Source organism: Colossoma macropomum, unplaced genomic scaffold (assembly GCF_904425465.1).
Source record: "Colossoma macropomum unplaced genomic scaffold, Colossoma_macropomum, whole genome shotgun sequence".
Lineage (NCBI taxonomy): Eukaryota > Metazoa > Chordata > Actinopteri > Characiformes > Serrasalmidae > Colossoma > Colossoma macropomum.
In genome coordinates this window covers 806,813-832,298 of record NW_023494808.1, presented here as the reverse complement: position 1 = coordinate 832,298, position 25,486 = coordinate 806,813, and the positions used below count along the sequence as shown (strand labels likewise).

Genomic DNA, 25,486 nt, shown 5'->3' with positions numbered 1-25,486 from the left:
ACCCAGCATAGTCATACTGGTTGACCAGCATACCAGCATCCAAAAGACAACACATGCAGGTCTATGCTGCTTTTTTCACTCATCATCAGTTTATTATTCCTGTACTTTACTGTCAGAATTCATTTGGGAATTTGACACAGTGAAAAATTTAACTGAATATGGGACGACATGGTATTATTAGGATGTACAACCTGTAATGTGCATCACCTCCAAACCATTGTTTACCTACGTTTTGAACACAAACAGCAGGGGGTGCTCTGATCTCCTTCCTTCTCCAACACTACCATCACAATAATGGGTAACACAGTTATACTTATAGCTTTGCTATAGCTGGCAAAACTACTGCCCTGCACTGGTTATTGTACGATATCCAGAGTGACGGAGGATCCATAATCAACCCTAAACCCTGCGTAGATAGGCTCAGAGAACCGACAGTGGAACGTATGTATGTGGTTCAGCGTGAGGTTTGAGGAGTTCACTCTGTTCTCAGCTCTTATCACTTATAAGAAACAACAAATCCAGTCAAAACAGCCATTAGGTACACACTTAAAAAGACGGTTCTTCAAGGGTTTTTCAGTAAAGAGATTGGGCCTCATTCACCAACCGTTCTTAAGAAGAACTTTCTTCTTAAAACCCACAACTGGAACACAATCCCGTTACCTTTTTTCACTATGGCCCCTTTGGGTCTCCTGTAAAAGTCAAAGGGAAATAAGTAAAGAAAAACATGAGTTTCCAAAACTGCCCCCATCAGATAAACAGCACTTAAAGCTTTCATCTCTGAGAGAGAGGAGAAAATCAAGCTGCTTCAGATCTGAAAACTTCCACAGGTGTTTCTGTCCATCCTTCCACTGTGAGAAGACGACTCAGCGCTGTGGGTCTGAAAGGATGTGTAGCTGATCAAGAAGAACCTCACTGAGAAAAGGAGACGGACACATCAAACAAAGAAGCTGAACGACGGACTGACCACCCCAGAGTCCAGACCTCAACACCACTGAATGTGTTTGATTACTTCAGAAAATGATCAACCAGCTTCTAAGACTGAACTTTGGAGGTGTGGATGCAGATTCTTTGAGGAGGAACTGAAAGTGAGTCTCCTGAAAAGAATGGAAGCTGGAATGAAGGGAAAGAGAGAATCACTGACTCACACAGCTGAGAGTAGAGTTAGTTGTTTGTGTAATTTTCTGTTAAATATGTATTTTCTGCTTTTTTCTTGATGCTGAAAAAATGAACAACTAGTACTTGATGGACATTTTGACTGGAAATGATATAGAAGAAGACTTTTGCACTGGGCTGTTTACAGATTACATCTGATGGATTCTTGTTGTTTGTGAGTAGAAAGAGTTCAGTGGGACGGACAAAAAACGTTCCTCTTCTAAACTAAACTAGGAGGCAATAAAACAGCAGAAATTCCTCCTCTAGACTTCAGAGGGCAGTAGAATACTGAGGAATCATTTCAGTCACCTGTCCGCAAAGCACACTGGGCTGCTGCCTGTATGAACATATTATATAAATAAAGTTATAACCACAACAGCAAGAACAAAACAACAACAACCACAATAATAGTAAATATTATTGTTGTTGTTGTTGTTTTGGTGTTGCTGCTGTTGTTGTTTTGTCACTTGTCTTTTTATGTTTAATCTCTCATCTTTAAAGCACTTCGAGCTGCTATCTGCATAAAAATGTATATTAAAATGTATTATTATTATTATTATTATTATTATTATTATTATTATTATTCGTAGTAGTAAAATTAGTAGTGGCAGTAGTTGTACTCATGATAGTATTAGTATTATTATTACTACTAATAAACAGCAGAAATTCCTACTCTGAATGCCAGAAAGCAGTAAAAATCTGCAGAATATTTTAATAACTTCTCTATGAAGCACCTGGGGCTGCTATCTGTATGAAAAGTGTTCTATTAGTTATTTTATTAATTATTTTATTTATTTATTACAACATCAATAATATCGTATTAGTATAATATAAACGTATTTACAATAAATGTTTATAATAAGAAGTATTATTACTATTATTATTATTATTATTATTATGTTTTAAAGCACTTTTAGCTGCTATCTGAAGTGAGAACTGCTCTATAAAGAAAGTTCCTCTTCTCTACACCAGGGGCAGCAGAAAACTGCAGAAATTCCCCCTCCAAGCATTAGGGGGCGGTAGAACTCCTTAATAGCCCCAACATGATAAATGGCCCGGTGCGCATGTGTGGAAGCGTCGGCGGAGAGGGAGCGGAGAGGCGCAGAGAATGGAGATAACACGGCAAAGTAAGAGCGAGGCGCAGTTACACAACACAGTCAATACACACTGCATGAGCTCGGCCGGGCTCGCACTGCGCTCATTCACCTCCCTGCTCATTCCCATCCTCCGTTCCACCTTAAATGCTGCAGCAGTTACATTCTGGCGCCCCAGGCTTGTAACCGCTGCAGCATTTAAGGTGGAACGGACAATGCGAATGAGGAGCCGATTTCAGCCTCGTGTCAGTGCGCACGGGGTAAATAACCGTGAATGCCGGTTTAAACGAAGTTAATGCGGGTGTGGAGAAACACAGCGCATCAGTTTTAACGTCATAACTGTGTTTCATCTCGTCTTTTTCTCCCTGCAGATTTTAAGGAGAGTCTGAGCACCATATACAGCGCTGTAGAGGAGGCTGACTTCCTCGCCATTGATGGAGAGTTTTCGGGTAAAACGGATGATATTTCTGGAAATGAAACCAAATCAGATCCAGCATAGCTGAATTGGATGTTTGTGGATTCAGAAGTGCTGCTTTTTATGAATTGCTTGCAGCTTATAGACAAAAATCAGGAATAAATTTGCTCTTTTTCTGTATTTTCCAGGAATAAGTGATGGTCCCTCGGTCAGTGCGCTGACCAATGGCATGGACACACCTGAGGAGCGCTATGCGAAGCTCAGGAAGGTCTGACACTCAAGCACACACACACACAAGCCCTGTTTACACCTGGTTGTTTGAATCTGGTTTGAAATCTGATTCGGTTTCAACTGCACGTGTTTACATGTGGTAGTCAAACGCAATCGAAATGACCCTGTTTACACCTGGTCGTTAGAATTTGGACCTTGATTTGGTTTCAGCTGCATGCGTTTACATGTGGTAAGCAAATGCGATTGAAATGACCCTGTTTATACCTGGTCATTTGAATCTGGACCTTGATTCGGTTGTAACTGTATGTGTTTACTCATGGTAGTCAAATGCAATTGAAGTGGCCCTGTTTACACCTTGTCGTTTGAATCTGGACCCTGATTCAGTTTCAACCGTACATGTTTTACCTTATATTCAGGAACCAAGTGATTGCCCTCTCTTTTTTACATTCTATTCAGATTATAGTTGATAATCACATTTTTGCATAGCACTATTGATGTCTTTACATCAGCAGTCAGATGTTTGGAGTAATTAGCTTTCAGATTGTAATAGCACACACATGCATACATTGACCAGGTAGGGGCAAAACGTGGTATGACTAGCGAATAGAACGATCACACTGCATTTCACAACAGCGTTTCACTGTTTATTAACTACAACATGAACAGAACATTACCGACCTGGGCCTGTATTACAGAACCATCTTAATTCTCAAATCTAAGCTTTGTAGTCTCTATGATGACTTCAGTACGGACTGAATTTAGTTCAGTAGCTATTCCAGAATAACAGCTCCTAACTTCATAATCTCATCATGAACTCCAGATAAGAAAACAGCATCACACAAACATCCTAACTAGACTGAACCTCCTAAATCCTGTCCTAACTTTAGGATGAACCCCAACAGGGTCCTCACTTCTGTTTAAGGTCCGTTTCTATGGTTTTTAGGCAGCTGAGTCAGCAGCATAGTTCACTACCAGCATAATGAGCTCCATTTATTCCTACTGTAAAACGCTGCTTTCACTGTGAGATGATTTTCTTTTCTAACTCTGCATTTTAAAGATCTCAGACGCTGCAGACTCGATCTCCACCGCCCCTCTGATCACCTTCGTGTGTTAATGTTGATGATGAAATATTACAGTGACGGTGATGAATAATGAGGAGACGGAGCTGAACGAGGAATAACATTAATGCGCTCGACTAAAGAGTTTGGGAAATGGAGACTGAAACTGGGGAGCGATGACACTGATAAACAGCAGGGGGCGCTCTCACAGTATTCACTACTTACAGTTTATCACTCTTTAGTTCTGTTTGACCTTTTTTACATCAGTAACAGCATCTTAACTCAGATTATTTTGATTGTGTTTATGTTTCAGCTGTGTGTGTGTGTGTGTATGGTTGGTTGCTAGGAGACAGGCATGACAGTTGATTGTCGACTTCGATCGAGTAGGCTAAGACTTCCTAACTGGAGATAAGATGCCTTAGGATAAGATTCCTAAATTAAGATCAGATTTGCTTCTGTAATACAAAGTTGTAAAAATCTTATCCTGACCGGTCAGATCTGAACTTGGGACTAAGATAGGAAGTTTGTGTAATAGGGGTGCAACGATTATTCAGCTTAGTCGACTAAAATCAACGACAAAATTAGTTGGCAACCTCAAGAACAGAATCCTCAAAAGTGTGGAGCTAAACTCAGAGAAATGTTGTCAGTTGTGCTGATTAGTTTAGTTTTAAACACTGTATCGTTGTCTTAACGCCGAGGTCTCCAGTGCGCTCGAACTCGGCGAACACAGGAGATCCAAACAGTTTTCTGTTCTTCGTGAACATTTAGCTCCACTCGCTACCCGTTTAAGGAGGTAGTATTACACGAAGATATAGGGCAGTTTGACAAAAGGTTACCGTTTAAATGAAATGTTTTAAAGTTGTTCAAATTGAACTCTTCATAGTGAAGTTTGCCACAAACATTCGCCACTTTCCCATCTGCTCCCTCAGAGCACTTCTTCTCTGCAGTGGGGAGTATCTGCTCTCAGAGGAGAGCGAGACTCACAGGAGCACGGAGACATGATGACTTTCCTCCGTTTCACTAAAGATCTGTGATTGTAAAATTTAGTTGCAGCAAAGTGTAGAGACAGCAGAATGCACAAAGCACAGACTGCACTGTTTAAATTTAGTTTTAAATTTAGATTGATTTGTTTACTTGATTAAAGGAAGACTGATTTAGTTTTTATTTTATTACTGCTACTTTGCACAACCTTGGTTTCAAATTTTGACAGGAAAAAGATATTGGAGTTTTATTTATCTTTTGTATTAGCAGGAACAGTTCATTACAACAGTGAATTTTTGAATAAGTTATTCATCTTTATTGTCTTCATTGTTATTTAGCAAAAGCATAAAACAACCTCGGAATTTTACAACAGTGGAATTTAAAAGCCAATAGCTACGTAAGAGTCATTTGGTAATGTAATGTTTTATAATCTGAATAATTGATTATTCGTTTCAGTAATTGATAGAATATTCGAATATTAAATTAGTCGTTTGTTTCAGCCATATTCTGTAATACAGCCCCAGGTCACCAGCTTGCTAATTACCTACAGGCTGTAGTAATGATATTCAGATTATTCGAGGGTTTTAATGAAGCAGTCACTGTAAACTGCAACTTAAACATTCTGCTCTCAGTGTTTAGGCTGTAATATGTCAAAATGCATCGCTGCACTGAACTGCTGTGCCACAAATGACTGGTCAAACTGAGTCACATATCCAGAAATCTGTTTTAATCAAATTGGAAAAACGCCAGGATTCTTGTAGGTTTTAGCCGTTCAGACTGCAGAAAGTCTGTCCTGCTCAAATTGGATTTGCCAAGAAATCTGATTCAAGCTGCCTGTTTGAACAAAGCCTGAGTCTCGGCATCTTCTAGAACATTAAGCCAGCTGTGCATTACTGTGGGTTTCCAGTGACATGAGGCAGAGGCGCAATCACTGTGATCAGCTTTGTAACATTTTTGTTTACCGCACTTAATTTTCACAGATGCTGTTAATTTTTTATTTATTTTTTTTTCCCCATGGAGGAAAGAAACAGCTTAGATCTGGAGTTACTTTTTTAAGGAATAACACCGACTATGCAATGACAACCTCAAGTCTGTTTCTCCTCTAGACATAACCTGCCTTCGTCTACAATCAGAGACTTGAATTTATAATCCAAACACGAAAAACACCAGATTCAGAAACTCAAGACTCGATTCAGACCCTCACCTCAAACTCGAGACTGTACTCTGGCTCATGTGAAGTGACCTGTGAAATGAATATTAAAGTTTTCCTTGACCTAATTTCTTCTCTCTCTCCTGCAGCACTCCATGGACTTTCTGCTCTTTCAGTTTGGCCTCTGCACGTTTAGATACGACCAGGCACAGTCAAAGTGAGTGATCTTGCACAAACATCTGTCTTTGGAAGGAAAGTCACTCATTCCGCTGGAAAATGGATGATCTAATTAATTAACAAGCACACTTGTGCAGCGTACATACACACTAACAAACTAACATTTTCTTTACAACCCCCCCCTCCTGTAGCTTAATATTAAACACTTTATTGGTACCCCAAAAGAAAGTAGTCGTTCAAATATGGCAGTGTGTGTAGAGTAGAATGCTCGAAGAATAAACTATTTAACAGTAAAACACTTCTGATGGACTGAACTGAGTGTGATAACTATTTTTTTTTCTATCTGTTCTTTTTGCAGGTATCTTACAAAGTCTTTTAATTTTTATATTTTCCCAAAGCCCTTCAGCAGGACTTCTCCAGATATTAAGTTTATTTGTCAGGTAAGGGTGGGTGTGTGTGGGTGGGGCTGGGTGTGGGTGTGTGTGGATGTGATGATTTTAACACATGCTCTCTGTGTTGTAGAGTTCCAGTATAGATTTCCTGGCTAGTCAGGGATTCGACTTCAACAAAGTTTTCCGCAGTGGTAAGCAAAAATCTGAATTCCTGTGTGTGTGTGATTCTGTACCTGATTCTGATTCTGTGCCTGGATAGGATTCTGTAATTTCTGTAGGGATTCTGTACCTGGTTTGGGTTCTGTCATTTTGTATGGATTCTGTACCTGGTTAGGGTTCTGTCATTTTGTAAAGATTCTATACCTGGTTAGGGTTCTGTCATTTTTGTACGGATTCTGTACCTGGTTAGGGTTCTGTCTTGTCTGTAGGGATTCTGTACCTGGTTTGGATTCTGTCTTGTCTGTAGGGATTCTGTACCTGGTTCGGATTCTGTCTTGTCTGTAGGGATTCTGTACCTGGTTCGGATTCTGTCTTGTCTGTAGGGAGTCTGTACCTGGTTCGGATTCTGTCTTGTCTGTAGGGAGTCTGTACCTGGTTCGGATTCTGTCTTGTCTGTAGGGATTCTGTACCTGGTTCGGATTCTGTCTTGTCTGTAGGGAGTCTGTACCTGGTTCGGATTCTGTCTTGTCTGTAGGGAGTCTGTACCTGGTTCGGATTCTGTCTTGTCTGTAGGGAGTCTGCACCTGGTTCGGATTCTGTAATTTCTGTAGGGATTTGATTCCTGCTTCTGTAATATCTGTCGCCGTTCTGTACTTACTAGGGATTCTGTACCTGGTCTCTCCAATTTCTGTAGGGATTCTGTACGTGGCTCTCCAGTTTCAGTAGGGATTTTTTTACTTAGTTCTGATTCAGTATTTTCTTTGTAGGGATTCTGTACCTGGTTTTGATTCTGTAATTTCTGTGGGGATTCTGTACTTGGTACTGTTACTTCTGTAGGGCTTCTTTACCTGATACTGGTTGTGTAATTTTGGTAGGGATTCTGTACCTGATTCTGATTCTGTTGATTTTGAAGGCATTCCCAACTAATTCTGTTCCTGTTATTTCTGTAACTGATTCATAATTGAATTCTGTGTGTACTATAGTGATCCCTTACCTGATTCTGTCTCTGTAATTTCTGTAGAGGTTTTGTTCAGCTTCTGATTCTGTGGATTCTGTAAGAATCCCCAACTAAGTTTGTTCCTGTTATTTTTGTAATGTTTCTGCACTTGACTTTGGCTCTGTTTTTTCAATTAGAGATCCTCTATCTAATTTTGCTCCTGTAGTTTCTCTAGACATTCTGTATCTAGTTCTGGCTCTTTGGTTTCTGTAGAGATCCTGTACCCAATTTTGCTTTCTTGGTTTCTATAGAGATCCTGTACTTGGTTCTGGCTCTGTGGTTTCAGTAAAGATCCCATACCTGGTTTTGGTTCTATGGTTTCCATAAAGATTCCATTCCTGTTTCTGGCTTTGTAGTTTATATAGGGATCCAGTACCTGGCTCTGCTTCTGTGGTTTCTCTAGGGATCCCGTACCTGGGTCTGGTTCTGTAGTTTCTGTAGGGATTATGTACCCAGCTCTGGCTTTTGTGGTTTCCATAGGAATCCTGTACCTGGTTTTGGCTCTGTGCTTTCCCTAGAGATCCCATGCCTAATTCAGATTCAAATTCTGCGCTTACTGTAGTGATCCTTTACATGGTTCTGTTATTCTGTTGCGATCCACTTGCAGATTTTGTTGTTTCTCTCATCTGGGGATCCCTCACCTGATTCTGATTGATGCTGAGATTCTTTAGAGATTGCTTGCCTGATTCTCTGGTTTCTGTAGGGATCCCTTTACCTGATTCTGATGTTTCTGTAGGGATCCCTTTACCTGATTCTGTGGTTTCTGTAGGGATTTTATACCTGGTTCTGGCTCTGTAGTTTCTGTATGGATCCTGTACCTGGTTTTGGCTCTGTGGTTTACATAGATCCCATGCCTGATTCAGATTCAAAGTCTGTGCTTACTGTAGTGATGGCTTTCCTGATTCTGTAGGGATCCACAAGCAGATTTAGATGTTTCTGTGGGGATCCCTCACCTGATTCTGATCAATGTGATCCTTTAGGGATCCTTTGCCTGATTCTCTGGTTTCTGTAGGAATCTTTTTACCTGATTCTGATGTTTCTGTAGGGATCACTTACCTGATTCTGTGGTGTCTGTAGGGATCCCATATCTAAATCAGAAGAAGAAGCTCAGCTGAGGGAGCAGTATGAGGAGCGGAGGAACCAGATGAATGGATCTGGAACACCATCATACATCTCTCCTTTGTCTGGTAAAGGACCTGTCAATGTACCAGACGAACACAAAGACTTCATCAACAGAGTTGTGTGAGTTACATACATTTGCATTTAAACATTTAGTGTCAGTCAAGAGTTTTGACCCACTTGATTGACATTGGACATCTTGATCTAGAGCAAGCAACAAGTTGTAATGCAAAATAAATGCCGCACCTTGTTTGCATATTGCAGCCTTCTGTAATACCATTATTGCTAAGGCTAATGTTCAGGAATCTTGATTGTTTTGTCTTATTTATGGTTTCCTTTACCGTTTTTAAGACATGATTGTGGTTCAGCAGACATCATGTGGAACAGTGTTGTGCTGTAACTGATGTGTATTTTCAACAGGGAGAAGGTGGAGGCTCTTCTGAACAACTCTGAAAAAACAGTGGACCTGGAGCCATGCTCAGGGTGAGCTTTTGTGCGTGTATGTGATATGGATGTGCACTCTGGAAAAACTTTTCAACCTGAAATCAGAGTGAACCTTCTTTTATCATGTTAGTTTGTGTCCTCGGTCATTTTGAGCACAATCCATTGTGTCCTATCACTAAAAAGATTTGGGCTAGACCTGAATGTTTGACTATTAGGGTAATTGTTTGTTGGGTAGGTATTTGGTTTTTAATTTTGGGTTTCAGATGGAGATGTATATCCGGCCATCAGTAAAAGTGAAATTCAAAATACTATAACATTTCGGGTTCTCGGGAGATAATTGGACAACTCGAGGTTACGATCCACAACAGTTATTTGCAGTGCATGCACTATGCTGTTACCTCTAGTCCGCCGCGCCTGCTGCCTCTAAACACCGTCTCACATTTGGCTACAGACAGCTGTGACCAATCCAGCACAGTGTCAGCAACAGCATTCTCAACTAAACAGTTCTGTATTAGGCCTAGTCCAATAAATTTATTATTTTTTTGTATTTTTCTTCTTTCTCTTAGTTGTTTAATGTTTGTCTTGGTGCATTTTAAAACTGTTTGAGAAGATTAAAAACTAGGTTGACCTTATATGCAGGATAGTAATCTGGATGCTCAGAGGGTGGATCACCAGCGGCAGTCAGAAGGGTGCCGACCGATATATGCTCGCTATCTGGGATGTATAATCATGAGAGGACGGAGGAGAAAAAAAACAGCAGCAGTTCATTGAAATGCTGATTTTTAGGGTTCAGCAGAGCTGAAAATATGAAATCTTTCGCTCTGTTTGATAGTGTCATTCTTTGCTACTCCGAAACGCGAGTGCCTGAGCGTTAGCATGTTGCTTAGGATGTGTTGTTAAGGACGTGACCCAAAGGGCAGAGTTAACGCATCTTTTATCAGTAACAGGTCGATGTTAGCTCAGTCCAGAAACTGAAAATTTCTCTGGCAAACTAACATGGTGGCACGTTACTGAGGAGAAAAGACCTGCAGAAAATGAGGCCTCATCAGCATCTAGTATTAACAATAGGGCTCTCGCAATCATGACATTTTACTTGACAGTTGTCATATAAATAATTGTGATTAACAATTTATCTTTTCTTGTTTGCGTTTGCAACTGTTAAAATACAAGCCTAAAGTGGCCAGATTGCCGTGGCCGATTTGGCTAGTCTGTGTTTACTGAAGCAAACACTGTCTGTGCTGTCAGATAAATAGCTAGTTAGCTATGGAACTGCTTTTAAGATGTTCGTGTGATTTCTAAAAGCACTGAGATGAAGGATTCCTCCCCCTGAGATTGTGCTTCTACTCTTTTATTCTTCTTTCTATCTCAGGTTTCAGAGGAAGCTGATCTTTCAGACTCTGAACTGGAAGTGAGTATAGCTGCTCTTTAGATGTGGGAGTTCAAACAGAGGGGGGCGATTGCTTTTTTGGCGTGGGGGGGGGGCGTTTCATACAGTCTAATGTGATACTGTATGAAATGACTGTTAATTGATGTGATTATCTGCAGATACCCCAAAGGTCTTCATGTTGAAACGGTGGAAACTGAAAAGGTAACTAGCGCTGTCTGTTTATACTACTTTATATCAGGGTAGTGCACATTAAACATACTGTAGCTAATGCTAGCTAGCTTAAAATACAGAAAGCTAGCTAACGTTACTAACTTAAAGGAACTAGTAGTACCTGTTCAAAGTTCAGGTGTTTGCTGCTAAAACCAAATTGAGGAACTGGTGTTCATTTAGCTCAAACGTGCATTAGCAATGTTGAAGTTTTTCATTTTGATAATCATTTTATTGCCCGGGCCCATTATGAGAGTTCATCCTAAATGTATATGATTGTATGTGAATTTAACAGGCTTGTTATTTTCCTTTCAGAAAGAGCGGTTTATTCAGGTCAGTAAGGTGGATGAAGAAGAGCGGAGGAGAATAGAGCAGCAGAAACAGGAGAGAGAGCAGGTGACCTTAACTTCTGAACCTTTTACGTCTAACCTTATCACTGTGGAGGTCAGCAAGGAGCTTACACAGTGCATAAACATTCAGTTCTAATATGTTTGTGTGTTAACAGGAGGAACTGAACGATGCGGTTGGATTCTCCAGAGTGATCCACGCCATCTCCAAATCTGTGGGTTTAACTTTTATTTCGCTTTAAACTGCTGAACTAAATTTCAGGGTGAATATTAAAATATTTTTAACCTAGTGACTTCGGTGATGTTGTAGCAACCACTGCGCTGCTGAGTGGGATACCATAGCAACCACCTAGCCGCATCCTAGCAACCATTTGAGATACTTTAGCAACTCCCTTGCAACACTTTAGCAGCCATTGGGATGCCATAGCAACCACCTGAAACACCGTAGCAAAAACCTAGCAGCACCCTAGCAACCACTGAGATACCTTAGCAACTGCCTAGCAGTACTTTAGCAGCCACTTGGTAAACCATAGCAACCAACTGGGGTACCATAGCGACCACATAGCAACACCCTAGAAACCTGCTGGAACACCTTGGCAACCAGCTGGGACACCATTACAACCACCTACCCAACACACTAGCAACCACTTGAGATAATTTGGCATCCGCCTAGCAACACTTTTTAGCAGCCACTTAGCATCCTATAGCAACCTCCTAGCAACCAATAGGGTTGCCATAGAAACCACCTGGAACACCATAGCAAACACCTAGCAAAACTGTAGCAACCACATAGCAACACCTTAGCAACCAGCTGGGGCACCATAGGAGCTGCGTACCAACACCCTAGCAACCACTTGAGAGAATTTAGCAACCGCCTAGCAACACTTTAGCAGCCAGTCGGCAAATAGGATATAGCATCCACCTGGAACACCATATCAACCACCTAGCAAAGCCTCAGCAACCAGCTAGAACGTGATCTGCAGCCACCTTGCGACATCTCAAGCTTAAGCTGCGCAATGATGCTGCATTTTCTTCAGGAAATAACTAGTGTATTTTTTATGATTATGATTATTATTAGTATTATTACTGTATAATTTAAAGTAAATCACTTTTTCAGGGTAAGCTGGTGGTTGGCCATAACATGCTGCTGGACGTCATGCACACCATCCACCAGTTCTACTGTCCACTGCCAGAGGTAACCATGGGCATGGAGTTGTTTAGGTTGTGGGGCGAGATCTCGTATCTTGTTAGACATATATAACTGCTGATTATATTATCATATTTTGCATATTAAAGGCATTACTGTGTATTATGGATGCATTGTATAATGTACTAAATTTTAATTACTGCTGAAATATTCTAAAAACTTAGTGAATGTACTGGACTGCGTTATGAACATTAGAGTATTGTTTACAGTATGTTATGTTCATTACAGTTATAACTGAAACCTGCATGTGTCTTATTTCTGTGTTTGTAGGAGTTGGATGATTTCAAAGAGGTTACGATGTGTGTGTTTCCCAGGTAAGCCCCGCCCCCAAAACAAATGAATCACTTTATTTCAGAATCGCTTTATTTTCGTTACACATGAGGAATCTATACTGGTGAGTGCACACACGAGTAACTGAACAGACCAGACATGTACGCAGACTGTAGTCCACTGTAGTCATACGTCGTTCTGTGGTTTGTGTTTTGTCCATATTTGGAACTCCGTGTCTAAGCTTGATTTCTCTATGGCAAAAATGAATAGGGTTTTCAAAAAATAGGCTCTGTTGTGCACAGTGAATAAAAATGTTCAGAACCCGATACGCTTTGTCCTGTGTACATTTTTCTCCCATATCACTGGATCCTCTGAATTGCGAGACCGTTAGTCGTAAACCTACTATTGTTACATGCAAGTTAACGCTGCTGTGCATCAATTTGATGTCACTAAGCTACATTAAATTAAGGCTTAAGTGTTTTGACTAATTGTGCTGCCTTGTCAAAATGTCCTACCATAGCGCATATTTATTGGTAGCTCCTTACATAAAACCTCTAGGCTGGACATTATCAATAAAAATACTATCAGCATTAAAACTATGAGCCTGTAGTCAGCTATTTATTCACCAGCTTGTTAGAATTTTCCCATTCCACCTTATATGGTTCAGCAGTTACTGTGACGCCTCTGGTGCTGCAATATAACTGTTGCACCATTTAAGATGGAACAGGAAAAGTCCAACAAGAAGCTTATCAGAAAATATTACCAACTTTAAAAAATAATTTGGATAATTTGATAGTCTAAATCAGCTCTAAGCAGTAACATTAAGCTGAGTCTGTACTAAAATAACATTTAAAAACAATAAAATTTACTCTCTGGCACTGATAATATGCACATGTTCAGTAGAGCTGCTTGTTGGTCGTATCTCTGTGGTTTGTCTTATTCAAGGATGACCAGAAGAGCATTAAAAGAGGTGAAAACCAATTTCAGTCTGGTCATGTTGAGCAGTGTAGCCTGAGGGCTGCTACACTAGCAAAGTTGCTGGTTTGTGCAGTTTTTAAGGAGGCTGTCAGTCTAATCACAATTCAGCTCGCAGCCGTGTTAGTTTACCTGTAGCAAAGTTCATATTTCGTCTTACCCAACATGGCACAATCGGGTTTATCCAGTCAATCCTGGGTTTTGAACCCACAACCTTCCAGTTGCTGGCTCAGCTTTTCATCCACAGAAACATGCATATTTGAGTTCACGTTGCCTGTTTACCTGTTTTTATTTGGCTTTCAGGCTTCTGGACACTAAGCTGATGGCATCAACACAACCGTTCAAGGTAGTGTAGACTGGAGGAAACCAGATTAACCTGTAATTATAGTACTTAAAGATGAAATGATACAGTTGTTTAGTGCATTTGTCCCAATAACTGTGCACCTGTTTTTGTTTCCCCTCTTCAGGACTTGATCACAAACACATCTCTGGCCGAGTTGGAGAAGCAGTTGAAGGACAAACCCTTTAAAGCTCCAAAAGTTGGTAAGAAGCTCTAGTCTAGCTACGTGAACCTAACCCTTTCTTTTTGACCCTCTTGATAGAGCCGGTCTACCAAGATGACCAGCATGACTGAGCAGCTCTACTAGCAAGATCAGCTTGACTAAGTTGGTCCACCAACATGATCAGCTTGACTAAGCTGGTCTACTGACATGATATGCTTGACCCTCTTGACCGAGCTGGTCTATCAAGATGACCTGCTTGACTGAGCTAGTCTACTAATGTGGCCTGCTTGACCATCTTGACCAAGCTGGTCTACCAACGTGACTTGCTTGACCTAGCTGGTCTACCAACGTGACTTGCTTGACCTAGCTGGTCTACCAACGTGACTTGCTTGACCTAGCTGGTCTACCAACGTGACTTGCTTGACCTAGCTGGTCTACCAACGTTACTTGCTTGACCGAGCTGGTCTACCAACGTGACCTGCTTGACCGAGCTGGTCTATCAATATAACCTTGACCAAGCAAGTCTACCAACATGACCAGCTTTACTGAGCTGATCTACCTGCATGACCTGCTTGACCATTTGACAGAGCTGGTCTACCTGAATGACCTGCTTGACTGATCTGGTCTACTAATGTGACCTGCTTGACCATCTTGGCTGAGCAGGTCTACCAACATGACTTGCATGACCTGCTTGACTGAGCTGGTTTAATGACATGATCTGCTTGAGCCTCTTGACCAAGCAGGTCTGCTAACGTGACCTTCTTGACAGAGTAGGTCTATCAACATGACCAACTTGCCCGAGCTGGTCTACCTGCATGACCTGTTTGACCATTTGACCATTTGACCAAGCCGGTCTTACTGGCAGCTAAACCATCTTAACCATGTTGTTTTTGCCCACCACCTTGAGCATCTTAAACTAATAAATACTGGCTAATGACCATCACAGGCCAGCTTGGACCATCTGAAAGCTGCTGCCCAAAAGGGTGGTGTGTGGGTGTGGGTTGTTTTGTGTTCTGATTCAGTCTCTGTTTTGTGTGTAGAGTGTTCTGAGGGATTTCAGTGTTACGACACTGCAGCTGAACAGCTCCATGAGGCCGGATACGACGCCTACATCACTGGCCTCTGCTTCATCTCCATGGCCAACTACCTGGGTAAGACTGCATGTGCTAAGTGAAGTTGTCTCCTGTGTCCTGAGAGAAAAGTCAAAGAACTTATTAACAATCAGTCTAAATGAAAAGTTACGTTATGTTCAGGGGTAGGCAAAATTTAATTAGATGATTTTTTTTTTTTTTTTCTGTGAGCCAGATTTAAGGATAAATTGTAAATATGAGGCTGGTGCTCCTGCTTTGCCTGTAGGAATCTGAAGTGAAATTTAGTTTAGGTTTTAAGTTTTAAATTTGTGTGAAGGTTCTACCATGTAAGTGCAGCCTTAAAGTAAAGCGTGTGAGATGTTCATTTAACGTTTGTGTCTGTTTCTGTCTGCAGGTTCGTTCCTCACTCCTCCCAGAGCTCACATCTCTGCTCGCTCCAAACTCATCGAGCCCTTCTACAACAAGTGAGACTCGGAGCACGGTTCACATCCACAACACAGAAGCTAGCTCGCTTACAGTTAGCTTTGTGGGGCTGAGTTTGCTCTGCATCCACTTTAAGGCAGCAATCCATTGGGCAAAGGGCTAGGCTAGTATAGCTAGCTGGTTTTCTTAGCTAGTGTTACAACTTAAACTAAATTGAGACCAGCTACATTAGCTGATATTTAGCATTGGGTAATTTGTAAAGTTTCCGTTGCTCCATTAGCTCTCTGCAGTGTTGGAAAGGTAGATTTAAAAGAAATTATTTTTGGAGGTTTGGTGGTCCCACCACTGTGGGACTGGTTGGAGCCGTTTATGAAAGTCACCTTGACAATATCATTAACAGTCATGTTGTAATCGGCAGCAAATATAGACTGCAGTTATTTTCTTTTGTGTTTTTCCTAGATTGTTCCTCATGCGAGTGGTTGACATCCCTTACCTGAACATCAGCGGACCAGACTGTAAGTATAATGTATGTGTGTGTGTGTATGTATGTATGTATGTGTATATATATATATATATATATATATATATATATATATATATATATATATATATATATATATATATATATATATATATATATATATATATTAGTGTGTGTGTGTGTATGTATTAATTAGTGTGTATGTATATATGTACACGTGTGCGCTGACACATATTCAAACTCTGTGTTTCAGTGCAGCCGAAGAGAGATCATGTCTTGTACGTTACATTCCCTAAAGAATGGAAGACGAGTGACCTGTACCAGCTATTCAGCGCATTCGGTAACACATACCTACACTGTACTATTAAGTTGGCTTCACATTATTATTCTACACAGTTTTGTACCATTTTTCACAGATCCGTTTTTGAGCTGGAGTCACAAAATGTTACAGGCATTTACAAGAACAGTGCACGGTTTTCATACAGCGTTCATTCAAACACTGGTCAGCGTTCATTCATGCTATGTTATCCCAAGTGGTTGCTAATACGTATATATGTAACATACACTGTATAGTCCAAAGTATTGGGACACCTCCACATCACACCTACAGGAGCTTTTATGAATCCCATTCTAAACCTATGAGCATTAATATGGAGTTGGTCCCCCTTTGCAGCTCTAACAGCTTCCACTCTTCTGGGAAGCTTCTACAAGATTTTGGAGAGTGTCTGGAACTTGTCCATTCATCATTTATAAGGTCAGACACTGATGCTGGACGAGATGTTGGAGAATCTCTGTTCTAGTTCATCCCAAAGGTGTTGGATGGGGTTGAGGTCAGGACTCAGTGAGGGCCAGTCTAGTTCTTCCACACCAAACTCACCCAGTCAGGCCTTTATGGAGCTGCTTTGGTCACTGGGGCTCAGTCATGCTGGAACAGGAAAGGTTCTTCCCCAAACTGTTCCCACAAAGTTGGAAGTGTTCAGTTGTCCAAAATGTCTTGGTACTGAAGTACTAGACCAACCCCTGAAAAACAGCCCCATATCATCATCCCTCCTCCACCAAACTTTACAGCTGGCACAGTGCAGTCAGGCAGGTAACGCTCTCCTGGCATTCACCAAACCCAGACTCAACATCAGATAGAGAAGCTGATTGGTCACTCCACTGAACACGTTTCCACTGATCCAGAGTCCAGTGGCGGCGCTTTACTCCGCTCCATCTGATGCTTGGCATTGTGCTTGATGTAAGGCTTGTATGCAGCTGCTCAGCCATGAAAACCCTGCCATGAAGCTCCTGGTTCAGGTTTTGTGCTGATGTTGATGCCAGAGGAGGTTTGAACCCTGCAGTTATTGATCAGAGCGTTGGTGACTCTTATGCTCTGTGCTTCTCAGAACTCGGCGACCCGCTCTGTAACTTTATGTGGTCTGACACTTCGTGGCTGAGCTGCTGTGGTTCCTAAACGCTTTATTCAATAATACCACTCACAGTTGATCGTTGAAAATCTAGGAGGAAGAAATTTCGCAAACTGACTTGTTGTAATGGTGGCATCTATTACAGCGCCACACTCTAATTCAGTAAAATGTGTAAAGGCAGGCTGCATGGCTGGGTGCTTCATTTTATACACCTGTGGCAACGAGACTGAATGAAACACCTGAATTCAATGATTAAGAGGCGTGTCCCAGTACTTTTGTCCATATAGTGTAGATGGTCAGCACTTCTTTTTAAATATAAATTGGTTGAGTTTGGTCCTGTTATGCTGCCAGTTGCTACTTCAGTGCTTTTTAGTCAGGCTTCTCTGTTTTAAATGGCTCTAAACCAGGAGCACCTAAGAGTTGTCATGATACCTGAACTTTAGTAAAAGCATAAAGCACAAACTTTTAATTATAAACTATATTATTAAAACCTGCAAAGCTACAGACTAAAGGCCACAGGCTCCCGCAAACCAGATGCGTTAGGCGCTACCACTCAGTATCTTACTGTGACTGTAATGTATTAAACACAGATCACAGTCTGAAAAATGAAGTCCTTATTATTAACAAACACGTTTGGATAGATTTCATTCAGCACACAGCTGGATTAGACCACTTTTGTGTGGTGAGTGGTGTTTGTGTAATCGGGCTGAATACGGAGACTGTTCGCTATCAAAACTTGTGTTGTTGTCATCGATTTTCAGGGCTGCTGTTTTAACTCCCTGGCAGTCGTTAATGTCGGACCTTGACTTATGTTTTTATGTACTTTTCCTGATGACCTGTGCATCTCCTGTAACCTTCAGGTAACATCCAGGTGTCGTGGATTGACGACACATCGGCGTTTGTTTCTCTCAGCCAGCTGGAGCAGGTGCAGATCGGTACGGTTACCGTATTTACATACAGTGTCATTTTTACTGTTTTGGGTTTCATTTCAGAGAATATTAAAGTGAGCTTTGATCTCTGGTTTTCTGTTAATCTGTTTAAACGTGTTTAATTCATAGCGATGAACACCAGTCAGTACGCGGAGAGCTACCGGATCCAGACGTACGCCGATTACATACAGTCCAAACAGAAAAACACGAACACAAACAAGAAGTGGGCTGAGGACGGGTGGGCCAACACCTCCTACAGGGCCGCTGCCATGACAACCTCGTCTACGTGCAGCCACATGCACAACAGGTGAGGTCAAAATAACTGTAAATAAATAATGAGTAAATTCTCCCTCAGATCACCACAGTCAGCACTGGCCATCTCAGATTTGTGATATTTTCTGGAAATGTCCTTCTGCCCAGTAGACTTTGTACTCGTTCGTTTTTGAGATAAATGGCTATAAAGTGGGCGTGGCCTTAATTAGAGCAAATTCACTGCTCTATACCTCCACACTGAAGCTCATCTGCTATCAGTTACTCGTATTACAGTGCTCAGATGGCAGCTGTGTTTGGATTGTAATAATGTGATGTTTGATTAAAAGTGCAGGTTTTTTAACTGAAGTGTTTGTGTAGGTCGCTGACGGGGAAGAGGAGCATCAGCCCCACTCAGGAAGATCAAACCTCTGACTTCAGCGGCGTCGCCGATAGCAACTGGAGTCACTACACAAAGAAGGTTAAAACAGATGGTAAAGTGGATGTTTTTTTATATCTCATCTAATTTATCTCTGCAGCAACAATGCTTTTTCTATATATTTCAAATAGGCAAAAACAGCAAAAATACGAATTTTATATTTTGAAAAGTTGATATCTAAAACCAAATGTGCTCTTCAAACTAGATTTCTCCTGGATTTATCAGATTTTATAAATCACATTTCATTAAACTCCTTTAGCATCACCTGATTTGACATATTGAAGTACTGATGAGAAGAAGCAGCTATTTAACTACAGTTAATACTGGGCTTTTTTGCAGGGAGGGCAGGAAATGGTTAAACGCGCACTGACACACAAGATCACTTTATTTATTCATTCATTTATTTATTTGTGTGAATGTATCTCGTTGCTGTGGGAACAAAAATCTTGCATTTCAGTTTTAGTTGTTTTTAGATTCAAGTTGCCCTTTATGTTGTGTTCAAATTTCTTGATTAATTGAATAACAGAAATCATCCAAAATTATTTGGAAAAATATCTTTTTTACATTTAACTTCCTTTATAAGTTAAGGAAGTTTTTTTGTTCTCTTGTAAAGTTACTATTTTGGAGATATGAGGCTTTCTTCCAACAGAGATATAATATTAGTAGTAAATATCTATTTTTAAAATACTAATTTTTAAAGAGGCACTATGAAAACACAGCAGTAATGATTACCTTATAATGTTATACATATGATGTATGTTCTTCAGCTGGAGCGAGTGGCGGATGTGGTCAGACGTACGCTGATGCTGTGGACTCGACGACGGACAGCTGGCTCAAAGCTCAGTATGTGTAACAGCTCCTCTCTGTAATTCCTGATCTACAGCGTTCTTTGCAGGAAAACTTCAGTATTTCTACAGTCTCAAATACGAATACGGTCAAGGCAAATGTGATGAATTAGTTTCTTTATCTGTTAGCTACATTAGCCTTGTAGCTCCTATGCTAAAACTAAAGCAGTGCCTCAGTTTTAACCTCTGTTTTAATTCTGCTCATTCAGGCCAGGAGAAGGTGCAGCGTCTACCAGCCCAGCCCAGGGAGAGGCGGGGTCTGAGGAAGCCGACGCCTGGCCAGAGCTGCCAACCAATCAGAGTCAGGGTAAGAAAAGCGGTGAATGGCAGCAGATTCCACTAGTTTAGATCCAGAAGTGTGATACATATGAATGTGCATCTGAAGTAGCCTGTTAACTCGACTGGTTTGTTTGTTAGGATGATTTAACCAAAAGACATTTCTACATTGTTAGTTCATGTGTCTGGTCAACATTAAGCACAATTTCAGGGATTTCCATGGATCCTTAAAGTCTTAAAATAAACATTTAAAAATATAAGGTTTAAAACCCCTGAAAACATCTTTTGTTTTTAAACTATTAGGTGTTGCTTTTAGGGATGGACCAAATTAAGGGCTGCAGAATATTAAAGTAACTGGTAGGAAAAATCATCAGTCAGTCAATCAGGTTTGATCATGAGCCAATATTAAACACACAAATGGTCATTTTAAAAAAACGTAGGCTAAAAAATCAAAACTGATCAGTCCAGAATGTCACATTATGCACTGAAACTGGTTTTACTGGAGCATTAACTGTCACAGTAGCTTTATTTTGACTAAGCTGTGCAGCAGTATTACAGCAGATTGGACTCAGTATTGGCTCATACTTAATATTAAAGGACTGTGATCAGATCGGGGGTGAAATATAAGCCAGGATGTCCCTAATTAAACGGAGATGATGCCTGAAGACTGCGTTGAGAAATGGACTGTCGTATATTAAAGTACTCCAGAATAGTCCATCAACCAAGAAAATGTCCAGTGTACTAAAAAGACAGTGTAGGACTGTGCAGTCTCAAAGATTGTGTAGATTTAAAAAAGATAAATATATAAAACAATTAAATTTGATTAAAATTGATATTTAATACATACCATATACATGTGTTGCTGTGCGGTGGAAATATTGTTGCACTAAAAAGGTATTAAGCATTGAATTTTTAAAAATCTGACTCAACCTTGAATTTATCATACCGTTTTTAGAGGACTGAATTCTTGTTTCTCTGTATTTTTCATCTAAATGTAATTGATTTAGCCTCTGAAATACTAATGTCTCTAAAGTTTGAATGCGTAATGATTAAAAAAAAGCTAGAAGGCCCTGTTGGGTCCCCACTGGTAGCTGAAAACAGCCTAATGTCTGTCTTTACTTTATTTCTTCTCCGCTCAGGTTCTCAGGCCACCTCTACAGGACTGTTTGACGTCCCTCAAGTTTGGTAGCACTAGCCAATCAGCGGTTTCTATCTGAGAACCAATCAGAGGAGGCCGTCTGAGACCACACCTACCCTACAGCCAATCAGAGGAGACTGTGTCGGACTGCACTTAAACACATAACCCAAAGCCATACGACCCTGTGGCATAGCAAAGATACCAACTCTCATTCTGTTCGTCCTTCTGCATCCCTCTGCATGACGGATCACAGGGACTTCGTAAGGAGTGCGTAAAGTCTGAGCTCTGTAGAATCTCTTATAACTGTACGCAGGTGCTGAAAGTGAAACTCTTGCCGCTTTAACACAACAAACACGGTTTACAACCTGCCAGCAATTAATTTTCTGACACAAGTATGTGAAAGAGAGGGAGTGATGGGAAACGTAGTTAGCTTAAGTTAGTTTGCGTGTAACGTGTGCAGTATGTTTTAACGTTTTGTCGGTTTAAGTGTCGTGTGAATGTATGTGCGCCTCTCCCTCTTTCTTTCCGATGTGGTCATGATTTATAGGTAATTTTTAAATATGGTTAGGTTGTTTTGGTTTTGTTTCTTTTGGTTACATTTTGACTTTCTTTTAAATGTGTAGCGTTCTCCCTTTAGAATAACCTAACTTTGCCCCTTTTAGCAAACGCTGCCACTTAGAACATCTCTATTTATTCCCCACTGTGAGAATTATGGATTTTTCTTTATATTTTGTATGTAATTGTTTGTCTCTGTATGTGTTTTTTTGCCACACTCAGCAGATCAGCTGCAGGTTTAAAAAAAAAAGTGGAATGTTTATCAGAACAACAGGATTATGTCTAATTTTTCTTTTTTGTATGATCATGTCCTCTTTCAGAGAGGAGGAAAAAATAAAAGAATGTTTCTTAGTATGTCTGGTTTTTCGATCACTTCTTGGTCTGACGTTCACAGTATATTTTAAAAGTTAGTCAAACTCTAAAGCTCAAACAGCCTGTGGTTGGCCAGCCAGATGGCCCCTTCTTGTCAAAGTAGGCAGTTTAAGGCCACTTTTTTTAGCAACAAAAGCCACCAGGCGGTTTGGGGCAAAGGGGAGAATTTGATGACTTGAAAGACATCAAACCCAAATCTATTAACCATCTTGGGAAAATCTGCAACCCATATCCTTAAATCTGAGAAATCCCAAACCCAAATTCCTTAACCTTCCCTGACAATGCCTACCCAAATCCCTCACCCTTAACCGTCCCCGACGTTCTCCAGCCCAGATCCCTCACCCTTAACCGTCCCCGACGTTCTCCAGCCCAGATCCCTCACCCTTAACCGCCCCTGACGTTCTCCAGCCCGCATCCTTTACACTTAACCGTCCCCGACGTTCTCCAGCCCGCATCCTTTACACTTAACCGTCCCCGACGTTCTCCAGCCCGCATCCTTTACACTTAACCGTCCCCGACGTTCTCCAGCCCGCATCCTTTACACTTAACCGTCCCCGACGTTCTCCAGCCCAGATCCCTCACCCTTAACCGCCCCCGACGTTCTCCAGCCCGCATCCTTTACACTTAACCGCCCCCGACGTTCTCCAGCCCAGATCCCTCACCCTTAACCGTCCCCGACGTTCTCCAGCCCACATCCTTTACACTTAACCGTCCTTGATGAACTCTAAACACTCAGCCTTAACTGTCCTTGACAATCCCAAACCCACATCCCTCACCCTTCACTGTCCCTGATGATCCTAAACCCAATTCCTTTACACTTAACTGTCCTTGACAGTCCCCACTCCAAATCGCCCAACAGTCTCTGGATCTGGGCATCCTTAGCCCCAATTCATGATCTTCCATGACAATCCCCAATCCAAATCGATTTATCGGTCCCCAACAATCCCCAACACACATTCATAACCTTCCCAACAGGCCAACAGCCCTGAACTCAAATCTTTTAATTTAAATTTTGTTTTTAACCAGTTAAAAAAAAAACACATCTCTTGGCCTTAACTGTCCCAGACAATCCTCAACCCAGATTCTCTACTTGTCAATTATCCCCAACCCAACTCTCTGGGTCAGGAGTGTGGAGCAGAGCAAAGCGTCACCACGACTGGGATTGGGAACCCCTTCTTTAAACCTGAGGCTTAATTTATACACATTTGTGAGAAACCACATAAACAAGACACGGATCGATTTCTAATTTTTTTCTTCTTTAAATCTGAAACACTGTTGCTGACTTCCAGGAAAAGAAATTCCTTCAATGTCATTTCAACACATTTAACACAGCTCAGTAACCTCAACCATTGGAGAGATTTTCAGGCCGGAGGCATCAAACTCCAGTGTAAAGTACATAAAACAGTAAAAGCACTTATTCAAATGGATGCGCTCCAGTCTGGTGTAAACTGTGTGATTTAAAAGTTTTGCATTGTGTATCAAAGAGGTATAAAAACATTATAGAGAGGCCTCCTGTATGGGGAAACCATCTAACTGTACATTCACATTAGGAAATGACAAATCACTGATATCGGCAAGTTTATCTTGTGTGAGTAATCAAGGCCACCCTTCACCCTTCGTTCACACCGGCAGCGACTTTTTGCCTCTTTTGCCCAAATCGTTGGTCGCTCATCGCCTGTCAGCGTTTCTAAACTCGAACTGACGTTGTTCGCCGTGGTTTCACTGACGCCAAACACAAATCAGATGCAGCTCACTGAAAATAAAAATCCTGGTGAGGAATCGCTTGTGTGTTTTTATTTAATCCCTGTGTCTGTGCAGTCAGTAACAAGCGTAGCGTTTCACAGTAGTGTAGATAAAGTGTGTAATATGCTGCTGAATGCTCAATTCCTATTGGTAGCTGGCACACTGCTTCGCTCCTTATTTGCATAAAGTTAGGGTTACGCTGCTCAACTTTGTTCTGTTGCCAACATTTGTGCTGCCTCTTATCAGTGGAAATCGTCAGTTCTCAATGAAAATGAATGACCTCCGGCCACCTTGTCGCATTGTGTCACCGCCAGTGTGAACGCAGGGTTATACGGTGTCCCGCTCTCGACATCAAACTGTAAAATATCTAATGTATGTATTGCCATTGTATTTAAAATATGATCGCGGTTGTAAGTTTACAAGTTTCTGTTGGGAATAGGAACAAGATGCTGGTAGGATATTTCATACTATATACAGTATATACCAAATACAGTATTAAAAAATATAGGAACAAAAAGTTTCAATAGCAGATGCTGGGGACCTCAGTGTCTACGATTGGTTCAAGGAATTTGTTTGAGCCAGTCATTTTAATTGTCGCTTCTCCACGTCATAAAAAATTTACTTAAAGTTGAGAAAATCTCGACTAGTCACTAAATCACGGCTACAGATCCCCTACATCCGTAGAAAATGACTGGTCACCTGCTAATGTGAACGAACAGTAAGTTCTGGTGCTGGCTGATCCCTGGTGATGCCACAGCCATACGTAATCAGGAGTCTAAGTGATCTGCCCATGCTCTCTGTGGATGCTCCTTGCGGTCCCTCATCACTCAGCATGAAGTTAGTCCAACGCAGGTGTCTGTTAGCTGATGTAATAGAATTAGCAGTCTCCTCCAAGCGTGTTGACATTGCATTATCAGTGGTTTAAAAAGATGTGGTGGAGCTTCATGTGTCTCTGAAGAAGCCTGTGTTAACCTTCACCCTCCCAGCTTGCAGAGGGAAGGCTTGACAGTGGGTGGAATTGGGGTAAATTGGCAGTAAAAAGGCCTATCCATGTGTGTGACATCATATAGCAGCATCAAGGTCAGTTTTGACGTTTTCAAGAGGCTACGTCCGCTTGAAGTCGATGAAACACAAACCGGAGTATTCCACACCACCACTGAGGAAACAGACAAAAATACGTTAGAGCTTTAAAGTGATAGTTTGAAGCCCAAAATCCCAAAATGCAGTGGATCAGTCAAGAAACATGTGGTGTCTAAAGTTAGCACTGGAGACTC

At 41.1% G+C, this 25,486-nt stretch overlaps 1 protein-coding gene across 1 annotated transcript; it reads left to right on the top strand.

Annotated features, from left to right (window-relative positions):
• The first annotated feature begins 2,194 nt into the window (after positions 1–2,194).
• parn (poly(A)-specific ribonuclease (deadenylation nuclease)) lies at positions 2,195–22,124 on the top strand. Its single transcript, XM_036557373.1, is given in 27 exon segments — positions 2,195–2,279; positions 2,618–2,695; positions 2,850–2,929; positions 6,231–6,298; positions 6,617–6,698; positions 6,781–6,841; positions 8,884–8,898; positions 8,901–9,048; positions 9,346–9,408; positions 10,739–10,777; positions 10,915–10,957; positions 11,279–11,359; positions 11,469–11,525; positions 12,428–12,505; positions 12,788–12,831; positions 14,066–14,108; positions 14,230–14,305; positions 15,306–15,416; positions 15,751–15,820; positions 16,239–16,294; positions 16,514–16,600; positions 18,527–18,601; positions 18,725–18,902; positions 19,226–19,338; positions 20,051–20,126; positions 20,338–20,435; positions 21,544–22,124. Coding segments are annotated over 27 exon segments (1,989 nt in total). The 5' UTR covers positions 2,195–2,260; the 3' UTR covers positions 21,594–22,124.
• Positions 22,125–25,486: the final 3,362 nt, after the last annotated feature.